The sequence below is a fragment of the Pygocentrus nattereri genome, chromosome 12 (assembly GCF_015220715.1).
Source record: "Pygocentrus nattereri isolate fPygNat1 chromosome 12, fPygNat1.pri, whole genome shotgun sequence".
NCBI lineage: Eukaryota > Metazoa > Chordata > Actinopteri > Characiformes > Serrasalmidae > Pygocentrus > Pygocentrus nattereri.
Window position 1 is genome coordinate 38808176 of NC_051222.1, and position 19472 is coordinate 38827647.

A 19472-nucleotide genomic window follows, 5' to 3' on the forward strand; every position below is an offset into this window, starting at 1 on the left:
TGTTTTATCTCTCTCTCTCTCTATATATATATGTGTGTGTGTGTGTGTGTGTGTGTGTGTGTGTATACACTATATTGCCAAAACTCTTCACTCACCCATCCAAATCAGTGAATTCAGTTGTTCCAGTCACTTCCATGGCCACAGGTGTATAAAGCCGAGCCCCTAGGCCTGCAGACTGCTTCTACAGACATTAGTGAACAAATTAATTGGCCATGTAAAATGACAGAGGACAAGCGTGATTGGTCACTCCAGAGAACTCGTCTCCACTGCTCCAGAGTCCAGTGGCGGCGCTTTACACCACTGCATTCCACGCTTTGCATTGCGCTTGGTGATGTAAGGCTTGGATGCAGCTGCTCGGCCATGGAAACCCATTCCATGAAGCTCTCTACGCTGTTCTTGAGCTGATCTGAAGGCCTCAGCATCCGCTGACCGCTCATTTTACGTGGCCGACCACTTCGTGGCTGAGTCGCTGTCGTTCCCAATCGCTTCCACTTTGTTATAATCCCACTGACAGTGGACTGTGGAATATTTAGTAGTGAGGAAATTTCACGACTGGACTTGCTGCACAGGTGGCGTCCGATCACGGCACCACGCTGGAATTCACTGAGCTCCTGAGAGCGACCCATTCTTTCACTAATGTCTGTAGAAGCAGTCTGCAGGCCTAGGGGCTCGGCTTCATACACCTGTGGCCACGGAAGTGACTGGAACACCTGGATTCAGTGATTTGGATGGGGGAGTGAGGACTTTTGGCAATATAAAGTAAACCAAAGACAGCATTTGATCAGAAAGGCCCACGTAAAGCCCAGATCTGAATCCCATTCCCAGTCGAATCCCCTGGAGGGATTTGAAACATGCTGTATATGCAAGAAACCTCTGAAACTTTGGACAGTTGAAAGAATTGAAAGCAACGTCTCCCAACAGATACAGAAAGTGGTAGTTATATGAAACTTACTTCTCTTGCAGAAGACGCTTTCAGATGATTGCAAATCAGTTTCCAGTTCTGTTGTTTCCAATTTCCATTGTGTTTGGTTCTTTTGTGTTACGTTTATCTATACATACCGATCAAATATTGATATGTACGCATATGTGGGGGCGAAAAAGAAACATTTCCTACTTCACATGACTGTGGTGTTTACAGTAACCCGCTATCGACTTCTAAATGATTGTCGATATTTCTGCACAGCTGTGTTCACGTACACTTGCTGGAACACAGACTGGTGATAGCATCATCAGTTCTGTCTTGCTGTAGTGAGTATGATGCAGAAACAGGAAATTCTTTAATCTGAATACAATGAATCATAACCAAAGGGAAAAATAGGCTGATCTAATCTTGATTGGTTGAATTGCATCACAGTGATGCAGGGTGGTGATTGGCTGAGCTGTGTGATGCAACCTCAGTGACATACACTGGATAAATTTAGAGCTATTTAAGTAGAGATGTCTACGGGACACATTCACTCACTCGCAACTTCATGCAACGCAGGATATAAAAATAGTGACCTCAGGAGATGAGCAGGCTGAGGTGTTGCGCAACAGCGAAATTCCACTTATCCCGCAACTCCCATAAACAACGGATGTTGCAAGTTACTCTAAAAGTGTTAGAGTAAGGACTTCACATCACCCTGGCCAAGCACGTTTCCATGACACTGTGAGCGTCTCCTCCCTGTTTGCCCAGGAATTTGGCTGTAGAGTAACCTACATGAGTCTTCTGAGCTTATATGGAATGTCGATGATGGAAAACAGTGGAAAATCTGGAATAATGAGTTTTCTTTGGGGACTATTTTGCCGCACAGCGCCCTGCATGTCTCCCTCCACCATGAATGGAGTTGAAGTTCTCTAAACTCTTATAAAACAGCGTCTCAGTCATCAGGCAGTGAATTCAGAACCAGTTCATGTAGGAACTTTCTGTAGGAGCTTTTAGAGGGACATCTGGTTCCCATCACCACCACTGTGAGCGGTTCTGACTGTTTATCTAGAACAGAATGTTTCACAAAAAACCGCTCTGAGCGGCTCCGTTTGTCTGAATGAATCTTAATGAATCATTTGTTCACTAAAGTTTCGATACTGTTGCTGTTGGACACGAAAAGGTTAAGGTGACATCATTAAAGGAATTAGGAACGAAAACCAAAGCTGGCCTATCGCAGTGTGTGTGTGTGTGCGTGTGTGTGTGTGTGTGCGTGTGTGTGTAACTTCTGTATTTTGTCTTTGAGTGTGTGACTGGACATCAGATGACCTACAATCATTTGAAATCGTTCCCTCTGGGCTTGTATTGTATTACATCATTACCAGTAACTGACCGCTGTTAAACACATGGTGGAGTTCACAGCAGTGATATTTACCCCTCTGCGGGCAATATGATGATAAACCTGACTTCTCCCAGGATGAAGGGATGAGAAGAACACAACACTTTTTCTTTCATTTAGTCTATTTTCAGATGAGCGGGTAATGGAATGAGGGGCTCCTGCTGGAGATGGCACTGATCCAGACCCAGGCATCGTATCAGGCAGTATGGGGCAGTCGTGGGCTGGAGGTTAGGGATCTGGCCCTGTGACCAGAAGGTCGTCGGTTCGATCCCCAGGGCCGACAGTCCATGACTGAGGTCTCCTTGAGCAAGACACCTAACCCCCAACTGCTCCCCGGGCGCCGTAGATAGGGCTGCCCACTGCTCCGGGCAAGTGTGTGCTCACTGCCCCCTAGTGTGTGTGTGTTCACTAGTGTGTATGTGGTGTTTCACTTCACAGATGGGTTAAATGCGGAGGTGGAATTTCCCCGGTTGTGGGATCAAAAAAGTATCACTTAATCACTTAATATCAGCAGGAATGCTCAATGCCAGTTCACTCATACTGTATGATGTAACGCTGTTGGCCGTGTTATTTTTCCCATGGGGTTAATGACGCTTAGTTGTGTTCAAAGAAGAAATGACATCCATGAGGTTTCAGTATTATTCTCAGCATGGGTGGAAGTGGCCAGGTTTTATTGGGGAAGCCCTGCTTTTCTTTTCTTTTCTTTTTTTGGGTGGGGGTCTACCTTGCGATAATGAAACACACTCCGTGGTTTTCATTTATCGCCTATATAGTGAAGGTAGTGCATTGCTGTGCTCAAAATAACACAGGAGATTGTTCTATCATGGTCAAAAACTGAAAATTTTATAATAATTTTATAATTAAAAACGGACTGCTTTTATAATCCCCAAAAACCTGGGGCAGTGTGTGAACTGCCCAGAGTGGCAGCAGTAAATTTAGCACTCAATTAAAAACAGAGCACGAGCACAATATGTGAAGTTACCCTTATGCTAAATATACACTCGACCACAATTTGATGGTGCAACACATTCTGACAGAGCTCATGCTCACCACTGTGTTACACCATCTTTCCTTTCTCGCAGCACTTAATAATCATCTGGGGACTGGACGACGCCAACGGATTCTGTCTGAAAGCTTATTTTTTCCATTCTCCCACTACGCCTGCACATCCATACTGAGCCTTCATTCTGTATTTTTCTATTAATAATGCACCACATGCTCTCAGTGAGAGACAGTTCAGACACATGCCCGAAAAAGACGGCATTTAGAAGGCAGCGTATCACTGTTGTCGGAACAAAACCTCGTATCTCAATTTTTGTCGTTTTTTGACATGACCTGTGGTTCAACATATTGTGTGTAAATTTCATGATGAATGGACCAATGACATCTGGTTCCATTGACTTACGTTAACAGTAGAGTAAGCTTTTACCTTCTCCTGTAAAGTTACCGTTTTGGAGATACAAGGTTTTGAGTGATATGTTGCTTCTAAATACGTCCAGTGATAATGTTGCTTTCACAGATTTACCTTTCACTAAGTTAAGTGATACTTTTTTAATCCCACAACCGGGGAAATTCCACCTCCGCATTTAACCCATCCGTGAAGTGAAACACCACATACACACTAGTGAACACACACACTAGGGGGCAGTGAGCACACTTGCCCGGAGCAGTGGGCAGCCCAATCCACAGCGCCCGGGGAGCAGTTGAGGGTTAGGTGTCTTGCTCAAGGACACCTCAGTCATGTATTGTTGGCTCAAGGGATCGAACCGGCGACCTTCCGGTGGCAGGGCTGGTTCCCTAACCTCCAGCCCGATGACTGCCCCCTTGTAATAGCCCCCCACACCATGAGACATGCTGGATTTTGAACCTTACACTAGTAACAGTCTGGGTGGTCCCTATTCTTCTTTGGCCTGGGAAACATTGTCCTTTATTTCCATAAACAATCTGAAAGGGTGACTACACGTTTCCACTGAGCACCAGTCCACTTCAGATGAACTTGAGCCCAGAGAAGTCGGCGGCGTTTCTCGACACTGCTAATGTATGACCTCCACTGTGTTAAGCACAGCCTTAACTTGCATTTATGGATTCAGTGGTCAACCATGTTCATGTATTCCCGAGCCAGTGTATATCCGTTGTGCCGGTTTGTGACGCAGGGCCATCTGAGGGGTCTAAGGTCACAGGCATTCGTTTGTGGTTTTCAGCCTTGCCCTTTAGATTGTTCAGTGGCAAAGTGGCGAGCCTTATCCCGGGCTCCTCCGGGATAAGGCTCCTTTTATCACCTGGTCTAGTCTTAAAGTTCCCCGTCCGAATTTTTTGGAACATGTTGCAGGCATCAATTCCTAAATGAGCATATATTTTACAGGAAATGTTTTCCTACTTTTTTTCAATTAAATAGAGATCGAAGTGGGGTCTGGGTTATCAAAGGGTCTGAGTTATTGTCCTGGTTTTATTTTACTTTAAACATTATAAACAATATAGTGTTAGCAGTGATCTTAAGTGACTTATAACCTTTATACGTTTATAGGTGGCGCGCTGCGGCCGCTGCTGACGACATCCCTGTATTTGCTAAATAAAGAGCTCAGCATGTCTTAAGCCTGGGGTTTTAAGAAGTTGAGCTCATTAAAAATGACCTAAAATGTCCAGTGGGCATGATGGGTGTAAATGATGTCATTTTGCAGTGATTCTGAGAAATTATGTCACCAGTGAGTTTGTGTGTAAAACATTCCTGTTTAGAATGAGATGAACATACATTCAATCTTTATTTTAGTAGTTACAGTAGTAGTTACTATTTCTAGCTTAATTTTTGTAAAAACGATTGGTTTTGTTTTGTAAATGTTCTAATATTGAATTATTTACCTATTAAATTCCATCCCCCTCCTCCAGTTATGTGAGTAGATGAATTTTACTCCGTGTATAAGCCCATGACAAAAACTATCCCCTTTTTCAGAAAACGTTTTGAAAAGGTTTGTGGAAATGTTTTCTTGTTTTATGTAATGTAAACAAGGGAGGATAATGATATACAGTTGTGTCAATTGACACGTTTGTTACTTTTCTAAGTCAAAATAAGTTGAATAGACTTAAATTTTAGGGCACTTTCTGTTTTTTGGGGTTTTTTTTGCTGAGTTTAATACTTTCGGGAGGAAAAACAACAGAGCAAAATATAAACAGTGCCATAATGCATATGTTGCCTTACACAATGGATGAGTTTCAGGAGGAAAGCAGTAACTGTGTATTAAAATGTGCAGACCTTTGTCTTTATAGAGGATTTGTTCACTTATTTATGCTCGGAAAGTCAACAACAACATGAAATTTGACCTGGGATGCCGAACCGCTTGCTATACGACTGTGGAGATATAAAAGCTGCATGTAGTCTCTGTTGGCTTATTGTGTTTGTGTCTCCAGGTCTTATTAAAATATCAAAAGCAGCCCCTGTACAGATGTTCCCGTGTTTAAACACGGTTTATTTCAAAAAACGTCAATGGCTCGGGTCTTGAAACCACATGAAAATGTTCAAACAAAAACCAAGATGACTGATAATTTGACTTTTATAGATTCCAGTTCAGTCAAAAAAAAATCCTCAAACAAATGCGGTTCCTTCCCTCAGACTGAGATTAGAGAGAACCATATCAGAATCGAACGCGCGTCATTTATTCGATCAATAACTAAGTTGGTACAAAGTCTAATCTAGAACACGCTTATCACAAACCTCCATCAGCCACACGGATGCACGGCCTATATCGGTAGATTCTTAGAACCACTGCCTCACTCGCCCCATCCTGTGCTACTTCAAATGCGTCTAGGCCGGTCAAGCCACTCCTCTTTCTGTAAGGGTGAGGAAACTACCCAGCACTCTGTGTGTTACCGTTGTAGAAGAAAACCTGACGTGGTTTGTCTGTGGACCAACCGAAGACTTCAGTGCTGTCCAGGTCAGCGGTGGGTTGGCTCCAGTAGCTGCACAGCATGCGTCTAGACATGTCCGCGCTGTCTGAGTTGTGCAAGCTTGTCTGTTATTGCTCAACTGCTGCAGGCTGGAGCTCAAAAACCAACAAACGTGTGAATTGTTCTGCCTCATTTATGATATTGTGGGTCGTGAGTAAGGACGAAAGAATGTGGCACAGTCCCAGCAAGGTTAAGAGACACTGAAGCTCCATTACGCTGCACCACTAAAAACAAGAGTAATGAAAGGCCTAATATGAAACCGGTATAGAGAACATTGCTGACGCTGAGCTGGATTGCAGCCATTTACTAAACTAGAAAGGAAGGAAGGAAAAACGAGTAAATTAGACTGTAGGTGGAAAAAGAACAACTATAAGAGACTCTGCTTAAATGCTGGTGGTGCCAGTGGACCACCAGCTTTACCATCAGTGGGCCACTATCTTCTTACTCTCAGGGTATCTGGACTAAGCAGGTAAAGGTGGTGATGTGTGTATATAGTAAGAGACCCTTATTCGTCCCACAGCGGGGAAACTTCACCCCGTCAATCTAACCCATCCGTACAGTGAAACACCACACACTAGGGGGCAGTGAGCACACTTGCCCGGAGCGGTGGGCAGCCCTGTCCACAGCACCCGGGGAGCAGTTGGGGGTTGGTTGTCTTGCTCAAGGACTCTGGGGATCGAACCGGCGACTTTCCTGTCCGGCCCACGACTGCCCCAGATATACACTCAACCTAGTCTTAACATTTTTAACTGCACAAAGTTTTTTTATTTAAAAAAATACACTAAGACAAATTTTCTAAGCAACTTTTAATGGAAGTAAATGTAGAAATTGATCGTTCCAGATCTTTTCTTTTTCTTTTGGCCCACTCAGCATGAAATTTTGACACAATGTAAAGGTCAGCTTTCAAATTTTGTCCAAAAATGAAAAACAAAACAAACAAAAATGGAGATACAAGGTTTTGTTCTGACTCCAGAGATTTCAGGAAAAAGCATTTTACCAGTCTTTTAAGTTAATGTTAAACAGCTACCGGCAGGGTTTTCCTTATTATTACCCAAATACTCTACTCAGTTTAGATCAAAGGACATCAAAACTATGGAATTACATCATCATCAACATCATCATCATCCTCATCATCGTCTTTAACTGCCTAGTCCAGATGTGGTCACGGTAGCAGTTGGCAGAGCAGAGAATCCCAGATTACCGTCTCCCGCAACTTCCTCCAGCTCATTCCAGGGAACCCCAAGCTGCTCCCAGGCCAACTTGGAGATATAATTCCTCCAGCCAGTCCTAGGACGACCCCGGGATCACATGCCAGTAGGAACATAAGAGACTGTGTACTCTGCCCAGGAGAGGGTCACCAGGACCTACCTCTGGAGCCAGACGGGGAGGGTCAGCGTTTCTTGGCAAGCACCTGGTGACCGGGCCGCCCATGTTAACCCTACCAAATGCAACGTGGGGGGACTATGTGAACCCGCCACTCACAAGGTCCATCAAGGATCCTATAGGCAGGGAGATGTCAGGGAGGTCCCTGCTTTGGAAACTGGCTCTTGGAATTCCTTCATAATTTAACAAAAAATCATGAAACATCTAAATGATCTCCTTTTTTATATTTGTAAAAGGAGCCCATTTTGCCTCGATGTCAGCTGCCTCAGCACTCTCTCCACCAACAGGGCTGAGGTTCCACACATGCTGAGACCCAAATACTCGTATAATAGACATTACTCGAAATAAGATGAGAGAGGAGGGAAGTCAAAGAATGAAGCATGTGACCGATATAGAGAAGACCTGGTAGACCACAGAAACTGTCACCGCTTCTCAGAAGAATGCACTGGCCATGCCAGAGTCCAGACCTCAACTTCAGAAGCAGAAAATACAGCTTCTAAGAACAGCCAGGACTGAACTGAACTGGGGAGGTGTGGAAGAATATTCCTTTCCTGGGTGCACTAAGTATTGCATCTCGCTGCTGTCGGAACAAAACCTTGTATCTCCATTTCTGTCGTTTTTCAGTTTTTTACATAAGTTGAAAAAACCTCTTTTTCCTTACATCGTGTGTAAATTTCACGAGGAATGGACCAAAATGAATGGCCCAGAAAGACGCCTGGTTCCATTGACTTACATTGAAAGTGAAGTGTTTTTTTTTCTTTCTCCTGTGAAGTTACCATTTTGGAGATAAAAGGTTTTCTTCCGACAACAGCGACACACACACACACACACACACCAAACACCACACACACATATACATATGATTTCACATATATGTCAATGTTCCACTCAGCACTGACGGCTTGAAGCAGCTGGAAACCGCTGCTGTGCTAGTTTGTGTTTAACGTGAGATCAAAGCTCTATAGGGTGTAAACCTGGACTCTGACCAACCCGAAACCACACATGCACACATAGGTAATAAATGTCAAACCAAGTGCCATTTATTTCTGACAGACCTTTGCAAGACCTTTTCAAAGACAGCTGGAGAGTTTCAGATCATTGTCCTGTGGATCCACTTCCACATCTGTCCTTGACCAATTTCTTCACAGCCCTCTGCAGCCCCAGACTTCCCTCTGAAGACCAATATGGCTTTATTTACCAGTTTATGGAATAACGCACTGTAATAACACACAGTAATAACGCAGTGTAATAACACTAATTAATAACAATAACATTGTAATAGAAGTCTCCTGAGGCCTGAATGGTTAAAGTGTCTCAATACATTTAGGGGCCCCTGTATTTTTAATTTGTGTGTATAAATGCATGTACGTGTGTGTGTAAGACGCGGTGTCTGACGCGATGAGGACCGGGCGAGAATTTCCTGTTCAGCCCCGCCGCTGGGCTTTCCAGCGGGTAAAGCCATTGTTTTCCCATTGCACTTGGTCACAAGTTTACAAAGAGCAAGAGAAAAAGGCCAGGCCGCATTCAGGAAGCCTTTCTGAAACTGACAGCCACTTTCACAGGGGAAGAGAGAGAGGCAGCATTACTGTCACCATGCTCGCCCACTCACTTCAAAAGCACCTCTGCACCCCTCTCTCTCTCTCTCTCTCTCTCTCTCTCTCTCTCTCTCTCTCTCTCTCTCTCTCTCTCTCTCTCTCACACACTATCTCTCTCTCTCTCTCTCTCTCTCTCTCTCTCTCTCTCTCTCTCTCTCTCTCTCTCTCTCTCTCTCTCTCTCTGTCTCTCTCTCTCCTCTGAGTAATCTGTGAACGACACCTCTGAAGTGTCTCTCATAAACAATTTCCTTTAGCTCATCTTCCCCTCTTTACGTTTCTCTTTGAGCCACTGACAGTGTTTCCTGAAACTGAAGGGCTGGTGTATCCACTGACCTCTCAAACCTCTGCGCTTGTACCCATCCAGGTTTGCTGTGATACCATGGCGTCATATAGATTTCATATACGTAGGTATTAATATGTATTAATAGTGTATCCGGTATGAAATATTCACGGGTATCTACATGTAATAAAGTCATGTCCCATATGAGTGAGAAATACATGCGAGTACCTATATGTAAATAAATAAATAAATGTATAAATTTATATATATATATATATATGTGTGTGTGTGTGTGTGTGTGTGTGTGTGTGTGTAAGTTTCTACACTCATGCATACTTTGTTACCCTGTTGTTCAGTGGCCAGGACCCCCACAGAGCAGGTATTATGTGGGTGGTGGGTCATTCTCACCACTGCAGTGACACCAGTGATGTGGTGGTGGTGTGATGTGCTCGTGCGAGAGGATCAGACACGTCAGTTTTCACAAGTAAACAAAACATGAAATTTGAGTAAGGGCAGCCAAGCTGTTGCATAAGACTTTATAAGTATATATATATATATATATATATGTATGTATGTATATATATAGAGTATCTCGATTTTTGTCATTTTTCAGTTTTTGACATAATTTAAAAATTTAAATTTAAAATTGTGTTAAAATTTAATGGTGAATGGTCCAAAAGAAATGACCCAAAATGACATGGAACGACGTCTGGTTCCATCGACTCACGTTAAAGGTAAAGTTTGTTTTTTTCTTTGCCCTGTAAGGTTCCTATCCTAGAGATACGAGGTTTTGATCTGACAACAGTGATATATACAATATATGCTTCATATACAACATATACAATAGAAATCACCCAAAATTACGTTAATAACATTCCTTCTCCCATAAAATGGCCATTTTGGACACACAAGGTTTGGTTCCAGCAGCCACGCCATGTATATGTTAGCACCTACTTGTTGGGCCGGGCAAGCCTAGTTTTACTACATCACATCTGCTACAAGTGTGCATAATACAAGATGTTGTGGGCTCTTCTCCTGCATGCTGTGGCATCTCAGTGTGTGCCTGATAGCACCACAGTCTTGTTCCTCTATTTTAGAGGAATGTAGAAATTGTGGGGCACCCACGGCTCATCAATGTCTGCCTGGTCCAAACAGGCAGACGTTTCATTTTTAGTGATGGTTACAGGAGGAACTGCATAGCTGCAGAACAGCCAGAGTGCCCATGCTCACCCCTGTATGCCATCAAAAGTACCTACAATGGACACATGAGCGACGAAGCTGGACCTTGGAATGAAGTCGCGGCTGGAGGTTAGGGAACCAGTACGTGGCTGAAGTGAGCAAGGCACCTAACGCCCAACTGCTCCCCAGGCACCATGGATAGGGCTGCCCACAGCTTTGTGTGCTCACTGCCCCCAAGTGTGCACATTCACTAGGGTGTATCTAGGTGCTTCACCGCACTGATGGGTTATGCGGAGGAGAAATTTTCCCACTGTGGGACTAATAAGGGTCACTTAAAGGAAGAATGCCACCTTGCCCAATTCCTACATCCCCAGCTGGGTACATGTGACGTCTTTACCTGGGGGAGTGATGGTGCCAGGATGCACTGTGGGAAGAAGGCAAGCCAGTGGACAGAATGTGAAGCTCTGGGTGATGTTCTGCTTGGAGGCCCTCGGCACGGGCATTCATGTGGACATCAGTTTGACAAGTACCACCACCCTAAACATGGTTGTGGACCAGGTTCACCCCTTCATGGTGAAGGTATTCCCCAATGGTAGTGGCCTCATTCAGCAGGACAATGGTCTGCCACTCAATGTTTAGGAATGGTCTGTGGAACATCATGAGGCCCAGAAGGTGTTGCTCTGGCCTCCAGATTCTGTCCAAACATCTATGGGAATTACTTTAAAAACAAGTCCAATCTCAGTGGCTCCACCTCGCAACTTACAGCACTCAAAGCATCTGCTGCTGAGGTCCTGGTGGCAGATACCACAGGCCAACTTCTGAGGTCTTGGACACGCCTCGGGGGGTCAGCGCTGATTTGGCAGCATGTGGACGTCAAACAGCAAGTGGTCATAATGTTTTGACTCACCAGTGTGTTTCCTGGTCCTGTAGGTTAGGAGGTTTGTCCTGATTTTCTCTGGCTTCACTGCAGTCACAGCTTTCAGTTAATCATGTTCATGATCATAATCATAATCATAATCATGTTCATGTGACAGAACGCCGTGACCTCATCGTTATGACAGCTCTTTCTTACTTTGAGGCACTGTGCACTGTCAGACTTGTTAAGTTTAAAGTTATGTGGGGGACGGTGGTGGGAGTTAAAGCTGGACTCACATGATCCACCAACCCACTGACATCCTGTGAACGTCTGGATGTGAATAATGAATCATATATGGGACAAAATATTGGAGACAACACTAATAGGGCTTCGACTAATTTAGTTCAATAACAGTGTGTGCAGTAATAGTGTTAATGAGTTTAGTCTAAATATGTGCAGTTGTTGGAACAAAACCTTGTATCTCCAAAATGTTAACTTTACAGGAGAACGAAAAAACCTACATTACTTTTAATGTAAGTCAATGGAACCAGACGTTCCCAAATCATTTTGAGACATTTCTTTTGGTCCGTTCATCATGAAATTTACACACAATGTAAAGGGCAATAGGTACTTTTAAAATAGGTTCAAATCTTAAAAATGGACATACAAGGTTTTGTTCCAACAGCAGTGATATATATATTAGGGCTGTCAAACGATTAAAAAACTTAATCGCGATTAATCTCAGAATTTCATATAGTTAATAGCGATTAATCACATTTTTTATCTGTGTAAATGTTACAGAAAATAAGGATTTTTAAGTGAAATGCTACAATTAAAATGGTGAAGACATTTTGTGCTGAATGTACTGATGTTAGAAACTGCTGGGACGAGAGAAAACTGGACGGGAGTTTTATTCCCTCCCATACTAGGCAGGAATACTGACCCTACAAACCTCAGAGCTGGACTTGTGCTGGATCAGGGAGCCGCAGCCTCAGATATCAGACATGAGGTCACACACCGCTGTGTCTCAGTTCAGATGTGGAACAAAAGAAAATCAAAACTAAATCAAACTTCAATTGAGCTGAAGTTGTATTCAGTCACAGCCTATAGGACTTCACAGTCCTGCCTAACAACAATACATTACACAAAGCTGGACTTCATTAAAGACACGGAGCGTCACACCACAGAGCTACAGCATAAGGATAAGAGCGTCTGCTAAATGCTGCAAAATGTAAATGAAAACTGTACAGCATTGTAAACGGCATGCAGGCTAATCATCCGAAAAACAGCTCAATCGGAATAGACTAGTCCAGTTGAGGCCATTCGGAATACAATTTCTATCCGATTCAGTGAGGTGTGTAATCCTGTAAATAATCCGTTAAATAGAAGAATAATATCCGTGTAAACGCCTGTATCCGATTACATTCCCTATCGGAAAGTTTCAGTCCGTTGAGCGTCGCGTCACAGTGAGAGTTTATACCGGTCAACACGGCGGAGCAGAAACTGGTCTGCAGAGGAGACGAAGTTCATGCTCTGATCTTTAAAAGACGGCGGTGGGACGGACGTCCAGCTTATGCGTCTCAGAGCACGACGTCTTCCTCTCGGCCTTCTTTAATAAGGACGTGTGAAGGACGTTTTCCTGAGTCTGACGTCATTTTAAAGCAGTTAAAAACACAATCACTGCTCACTGCTGCTCATCTCACTCTGACTGGACTCACGTGATGTTCGCTGTCATGGTAACGTCTACACTAAGCGCTACTCCACGCATGCGTGTCATTCTGCATCGGATTACTTGTAGTGAGCATGTAAACGAAGATTTTCATTAGACTGTTGAACAGAGTGAGAATAAACTCCTCAGTCTGACTCTATAATCCAATTGTTTTCTGTGTAAACACAGAAACTTACTCCTCTGCTCTTAAAGAGAGTCGCCACACGGTCAAGTCTCAACATGAACTGCGGATGACGCGCAGGGCCAAATAGGATTTGCATTAACGGCACGGTTTGTGGAACATTTACGGCATTTGGCTGACGCTCTTGTCCAGAACGATTTACAGTTTGATCATTTTACACAGGGAGGCCAAGGCGGTGTTGGGAGTCTTGCCCAAGGACTTTTATTGGTATAGTCTAGGGTGCTGCCTTGGTGGGGGATTGAACCCCAGTCTACAGTGTAGAAGGCAGAGCTGTTAACCACTACACTAACCAACCACACACATGTAATCCCTCCAGCAGGTCCTAGGACGACCTCGGGGCTACATATTCCAAATCATTTACAGAAGTGAAAAAAGATGAATGGCTGAGGTTTCAGAGGAGTGTAAAAGACAGTAAACTCCGACTGAGATGGTTCCTCTCCGAAATACACGAGTTTCAGCATAATTCACTTTTATATTGTGTAACATTTTGCAGAGCAGCTTCACAGAAATTGTATTATTTGACAAAATGTTGCTGTCGTGTCCAGCCAGCCTTCACCTGCAGCTCCTCCGTTTAGACGCTGGTCCTTCACCAGCTGGGCTCTGTAACCCCTGATAAGCCGCTTGTTTATTCATTCGAATCGAGGCTGAACGGGGCTGGGAGCTCAGGTTCCACCTGCCTCCTCTGCAGCAGATGGGCAGATGTCCAGAGGGCTGTCTTGGGTGTTTATTTACAGTAATCCAGGACCGAAGTGTCTATCGATGTCACTTCCTGTAGAATCTTCGGGAGTTCTCTGTCCTTTTGACTCTGTTTCACTTCAGCCGTGCGACCGTCTCACAGCTCACACTCACCCACGTAAACACACCCCCGCTCTGAAACACACACAGGCCCACGCAGGAGCCCCGCTGGCTTAGGACGAGCCGCTGCTCAAGGCGTGTCTGACTCGGCCTCTAAATCGGATGATGATGTCATGCTTATAATACCACATATAGAGTTTTTTATACCCTGCAAAACTCTCCGACACCCCCCTTCCTTTATTTCATATACTGTCGAAACGGCCTCTAAGGGCAAGTTCTTCATTTTCTGGAGATGTTTGTGAGGAGGTTAGATAAAGCCTGCATGCGTAAGGAAGCAGAGAGTCAAAGAAAAATGAGTTTTAAAAAGTTTCAAAAAAGTTTCTGTGTAATTTTCTGTGAAATCTATTTTTATGCTCTTTTCATGATACCAGACTAGCCACCTGTACTAATCAGTGAGCCGTGGCCTCTGATATAGATCTGTATACAGCCCTGTCCAGACTTCAGGACTGTCTGCATCTACTTAACGCCAGTATTATGGGCCCTCAGGTCTGGCAGGTGTGTTGGGTAACGTTTAAGGCAATGAATGACGTCGTTCCTTCATTCTGTTTCCACCACAAGTTAGCCCGAGTCACTGCACAGCTTTATTTATGCGTTGAGAAATAAGACCTCTGATGGAACATGGATTTCCTGAAGTGTCCCATAATAGCTGAACGCACCTGTATTCACTGCATGGGGAGTGTTTGCCTCCCACCACCCCCTAATGCCATCTACAGCCCCAGATGTCCCCTAATGCCATCTACAGCCCCAGATGTCCCCTAATGCCATCTACAGCCCCAGATGTCCCCTAATGCCATCTACTGTCCCAGATGTTCCCTAATGCCATCTACTGTCCCAGATGTTCCCTAATGCCATCTACAGCCCCAGATGTCCCCTAATGCCATCTGCTGTCCCAGATGTTCCCTAATGCCATCTACAGCCCCAGATGTCCCCTAATGCCATCTGCTGCCCCAGATGCCCCCTAATGCCATCTGCTGCCCCAGATGTCCCCTAATTACCAATTACTGCCCCAGATGTTCCCTAATGCCATCTACAGCCCCAGGTGTCCCCTAATGCCATCTGCTGCCCCAGATGCCCCCTAATGCCATCTGCTGCCCCAGATGTCCCCTAATTACCAATTACTGCCCCAGATGTTCCCTAATGCCATCTACAGCCCCAGGTGTCCCCTAATGCCATCTGCTGCCCCAGATGCCCCCTAATGCCATCTACTGTCCCAGATGTCCCCTAATTACCAATTACTGCCCCAGATGTTCCCTAATGCCATCTACTGTCCCAGATGCTCCCTAATGCCATCTACTGTCCCAGATGTCCCCTAATTACCAATTACTGCCCCAGATGTTCCCTAATGCCATCTACTGCCCCAGATGCTCCCTAATGCCATCTACTGTCCCAGATGTCCCCTAATTACCAATTACTGCCCCAGATGTTCCCTAATGCCATCTACTGCTCCAGATGCTCCCTAATGCCATCTACTGTCCCAGATGTCCCCTAATTACCAATTACTGCCCCAGATGTTCCCTAATGCCATCTAGTGCCCCAGATGTCCCCTAATTACCAATTACTGCCCCAGATGTTCCCTAATGCCATCTACAGCCCCAGGTGTCCCCTAATGCCATCTGCTGCCCCAGATGTCCCCTAATTACCAATTACTGCCCCAGATGTTCCCTAATGCCATCTACAGCCCCAGGTGTCCCCTAATGCCATCTGCTGCCCCAGATGCCCCCTAATGCCATCTACTGTCCCAGATGTCCCCTAATTACCAATTACTGCCCCAGATGTTCCCTAATGCCATCTACTGTCCCAGATGCTCCCTAATGCCATCTACTGTCCCAGATGTCCCCTAATTACCAATTACTGCCCCAGATGTTCCCTAATGCCATCTACTGCCCCAGATGCTCCCTAATGCTACCTGCTGCCCCAGATGTTCCCTAATGCCGCCTGCTGCCCCAGATGTTCCCTAATGCCATCTACAGCTCCAGATGTTCCTCAAGTCTCGGGAGCCCGTGCCATGGGCCGGTTTGACGGAGGCGTCGCTCTCGCGCAGCTGCTGCGTTCCGAGTCCTGCGCCCGGTTACGCAAGGCCGGGGGGAGGAGGAGGAGGGAGGAGGAGGAGGAGGCCGCTGCGGAAAGTCTGCAGGTTTTTTTTTCTGTTCTGTTCTCGCTCTCTGCATGTGTGAGTGACGCAGCGGGGGGCGGGGCTCAGGGAAACCCGTTACTTCCTCTTTTTTTTCCAGTAGACGGCCGTATAAAAACATGCCCGCTGGCGCGGAGTCAACAGAGCCGGAGAGCCGGAGAGACAGGCGGAGGGACAGGCGGACAGACAGGCAGACAGGCAGACAGACAGGCAGACAGACAGGCGGAGCAGTGCACACATCACCATGTCATCCACAGACCTGGAGAGCTTGGAGAACGGAGCCGCGCGCTCCCGCTGCAGGCGCATGGACGCGTGCCTTGTCGGTTCCGTGCTCGCGCTGTTCGCGCTGACGGTGGCGGGGTTCGCGCTCGCGCTGCTCTTCGCGCTGGGGCTGAAGACCGAGGTGGACAACATTAAGAAGAGGCACGTCTCCGACAGTCCAGCGCTCGGCTTCCAGCACGCGGACGCAGGCTCGAACTACAAGGTGAGGCGTCCAAATCAAGCTGTGCCAGGTCTCCGGTCCACCTTAAGCGCTGCACCATTTAAGGTGGACCGGAGCATTCTTAGAAGAAGCCAACTCTTCATCCAGCGCTGCAGCACTGAAGGGGTTCTGGGGCAGAACGGTTCTCCACTAAAGATACAGAACCCTTCGTGCTTGCAGGACGAAACGGTTCTTCAGACTGATTAGTAGAGGTCTACCTAGAACCTTCCTGAAAACGGTTGTGTCAAAACAAGTTCTAAAGAGAACCATTTGAAGAACATGCAGTTTATCTAAAGACCCTTTTTGCCACTAAGAACTGGGGGAACTGAGTACTGGCAGTTACTGAGTGCTTATTACTCAGTAACTACAGGGTCTTCAATACAGACAGGCTGGGCTATTCCTAGGTTATAAAAGTGTGTAATAAAGCTTTGAGCCCCGCCCATTTAAGGGGTTACTGTAATGCCATCTACTGCCCCCAACATGCCCCCTCTGATGTTCCTGAACACTTATCAATATAAAGTGTGGTTAGTTTTACAACTGAGCCTATCTCTATATACTGAGCTGGCCCGAGTGGTTTCTAGGGTTCTAGGTCCCAAAGGGGGTGGGGGGGGGGTGGGGGGGTAAACATCAGTAATGCAGTACAGTCCCACCTCCAGCCCTGTGGTCCCACATGTACCATGCAAGCTGGCATTTGCCTCATCAGCAGGTGGGCTCTGATGATCTGTGCAAGCTGGAAAACCAACGAGTTTCTCACCGTTTCTCTTCTCTCTTTCATTCTCAGGCGCAGAACTTTGCCTACCTGCGAGCCACCAACAGTAAGTATTCATCTTCACATCTTTCTTTTCTTAACCCCTTACCAGTCCAGACTACACGAAGGCTTATTACTCAGTAGTTACAGGTGCTTGAGTGTAAACCAATGGAGCTATTCTTAGGTTATAGAGTGTGTAATAAAACCTCGGGTCAGGCTTTTTAAGGGGCTAAACTCTAGAGGCCTAGAACCCTAAAGTTCTGCGTATAGCCATTGTTGTCAAACCCAGTAGGTCAAGAAATGATCGTTCACGTGTTGGAACCTGTGAGCCACCCCTAAAGAGTCTCTCTCTTCTCCAGGCGAGGTGAAACCAGGAGTGATGCTGTGGGAGTCCATATCCTACGGGAACGGGAAGACGGTGGGCTCGGCTTACACCTACAACTCCAATCACGGAATGCTGAGGGTGGAGCGCGAGGGAGGCTACTTCCTATACACGCAGCTCAACCTGTCCTGCGTCCACCAATGCAACAATGCGTCGCTGACCCTCACGTTCCTGAGCGAGGACAAAAACGAGCAGCTCTCCTGCACCGTGAAGCTGTCGGCCACGCACTGGGACCCCGTGGTCCGCAAGTGCTGGAACGTGATCCCGCATCTGGAGAAGAAAACCCAACTCCTGGCTAGGATAACCTCGGACACGGACCTGAACAGCTGGCAGCTGGACCTCAACAGCTCCGGCTTTGGGATATTCCTCGTGGACGGGGTAGAGAAGGAATAATGGTCAGCAGGCGCTCGTTGGTGCGCAGTCGGGTACTGTAAGAAAGCTCAGCCGGAGGTGGACTTTCTATAGTTGGAAAGACAACCTTTGGGGGTCCGAGCCCTTTGCACTTTGATCCACTCAGGAGAGACTCTCAGGAAGCACTATTTTTATACTCATATCACCTATTTATATTGCATTTGTACATACCTGGTTTTCTGATATTTATGGAGTAATTTATGTGTAAAGTTAATAATATGTGTACCGTTTGCTGTGAGACAGTGGAAAAGGTGTTTACTGTTAGACAGTAGCTGAGAAGTAGACGTCACTACGGATTAGCCATGCCAGTGGCTGCGTCTGAGTTTAGGTTAGGTTAGCCTTCCAGGAAAGATCGGCTATCAATGGACACAAGACTTGAAAGTGCCTTTGTATTCACATGGTGCCTTGGAATGGGAATGTTGATGCAATGAGCGGCGTTCCAGTTTGGTTGTGGTAAAGCCAGCAGGCCACCTCCCAGAGAGGTGCCGGATTTACAGACGGGGGCAAGACCGCTGTTGTTATACTGGACTTTACAGGTGAATGTGGTGCAGTCATGCAGTCAATAAAACGACTTTTTTAATCGTAGAGACGTTTGTGTGTATATTTGCCTCGTGCAGCAGCAGCTGTACAAGTTCATTCATGTTCACTTCTGTCACCCCAAGATAAGGACTGGCCGTCTGCCCAGAGGGCGGCCTGACCACGCTGTCTGACAAGGCCCTGTGTTCGCATTTCCCGTCATGCGTCCACATGATGGTTTCATATAAGGTGTAATCTTGGAGATGTTCTGCCGTGTTCAGTTTTATTAATAATGGGTTATCATTGTAGAGGACGTCTTTACAGTGGTGGTGATGGGAACCAGGCGTTGCCATGACTACAACACAGATATAGACGTGTTATTTACCATCCAGAACCACCAGAGAACCTACACGGGTCTTCTGAGCTTATATGGGATGCTGATGATGGAAAACAGTGGAAAATCTGGAATAATGAGTTTTCTTTGGGGACTATTTTGCCGCACA

General features: G+C 45.8%; 1 protein-coding gene across 1 annotated transcript; it reads left to right on the plus strand.

Moving 5' to 3' along the window:
- The first annotated feature begins 16497 nt into the window (after nt 1-16497).
- LOC108411610 lies at nt 16498-19038 on the plus strand. The gene is made up of 3 exons (XM_017683255.2): nt 16498-16915; nt 17694-17727; nt 18020-19038. The coding sequence occupies exons 1-3, from the start codon at nt 16676-16678 to the stop codon at nt 18433-18435; spliced, it is 690 nt and encodes a 229-aa protein (XP_017538744.1). The 5' UTR covers nt 16498-16675; the 3' UTR covers nt 18436-19038.
- Nucleotides 19039-19472: the final 434 nt, after the last annotated feature.

Coding starts and splice junctions, on each gene's coding strand:
- LOC108411610 (XM_017683255.2), top strand. CDS start 16,676: ATGTCATCCACAGACCTGGAGAGCTTGGAGAACGGAGCCGCGCGCTCC. Junction 16,916..17,693: donor ACGCAGGCTCGAACTACAAG/GTGAGGCGTCCA, acceptor TTTCATTCTCAG/GCGCAGAACTTTGCCTACCT. Junction 17,728..18,019: donor CTACCTGCGAGCCACCAACA/GTAAGTATTCAT, acceptor TCTCTTCTCCAG/GCGAGGTGAAACCAGGAGTG.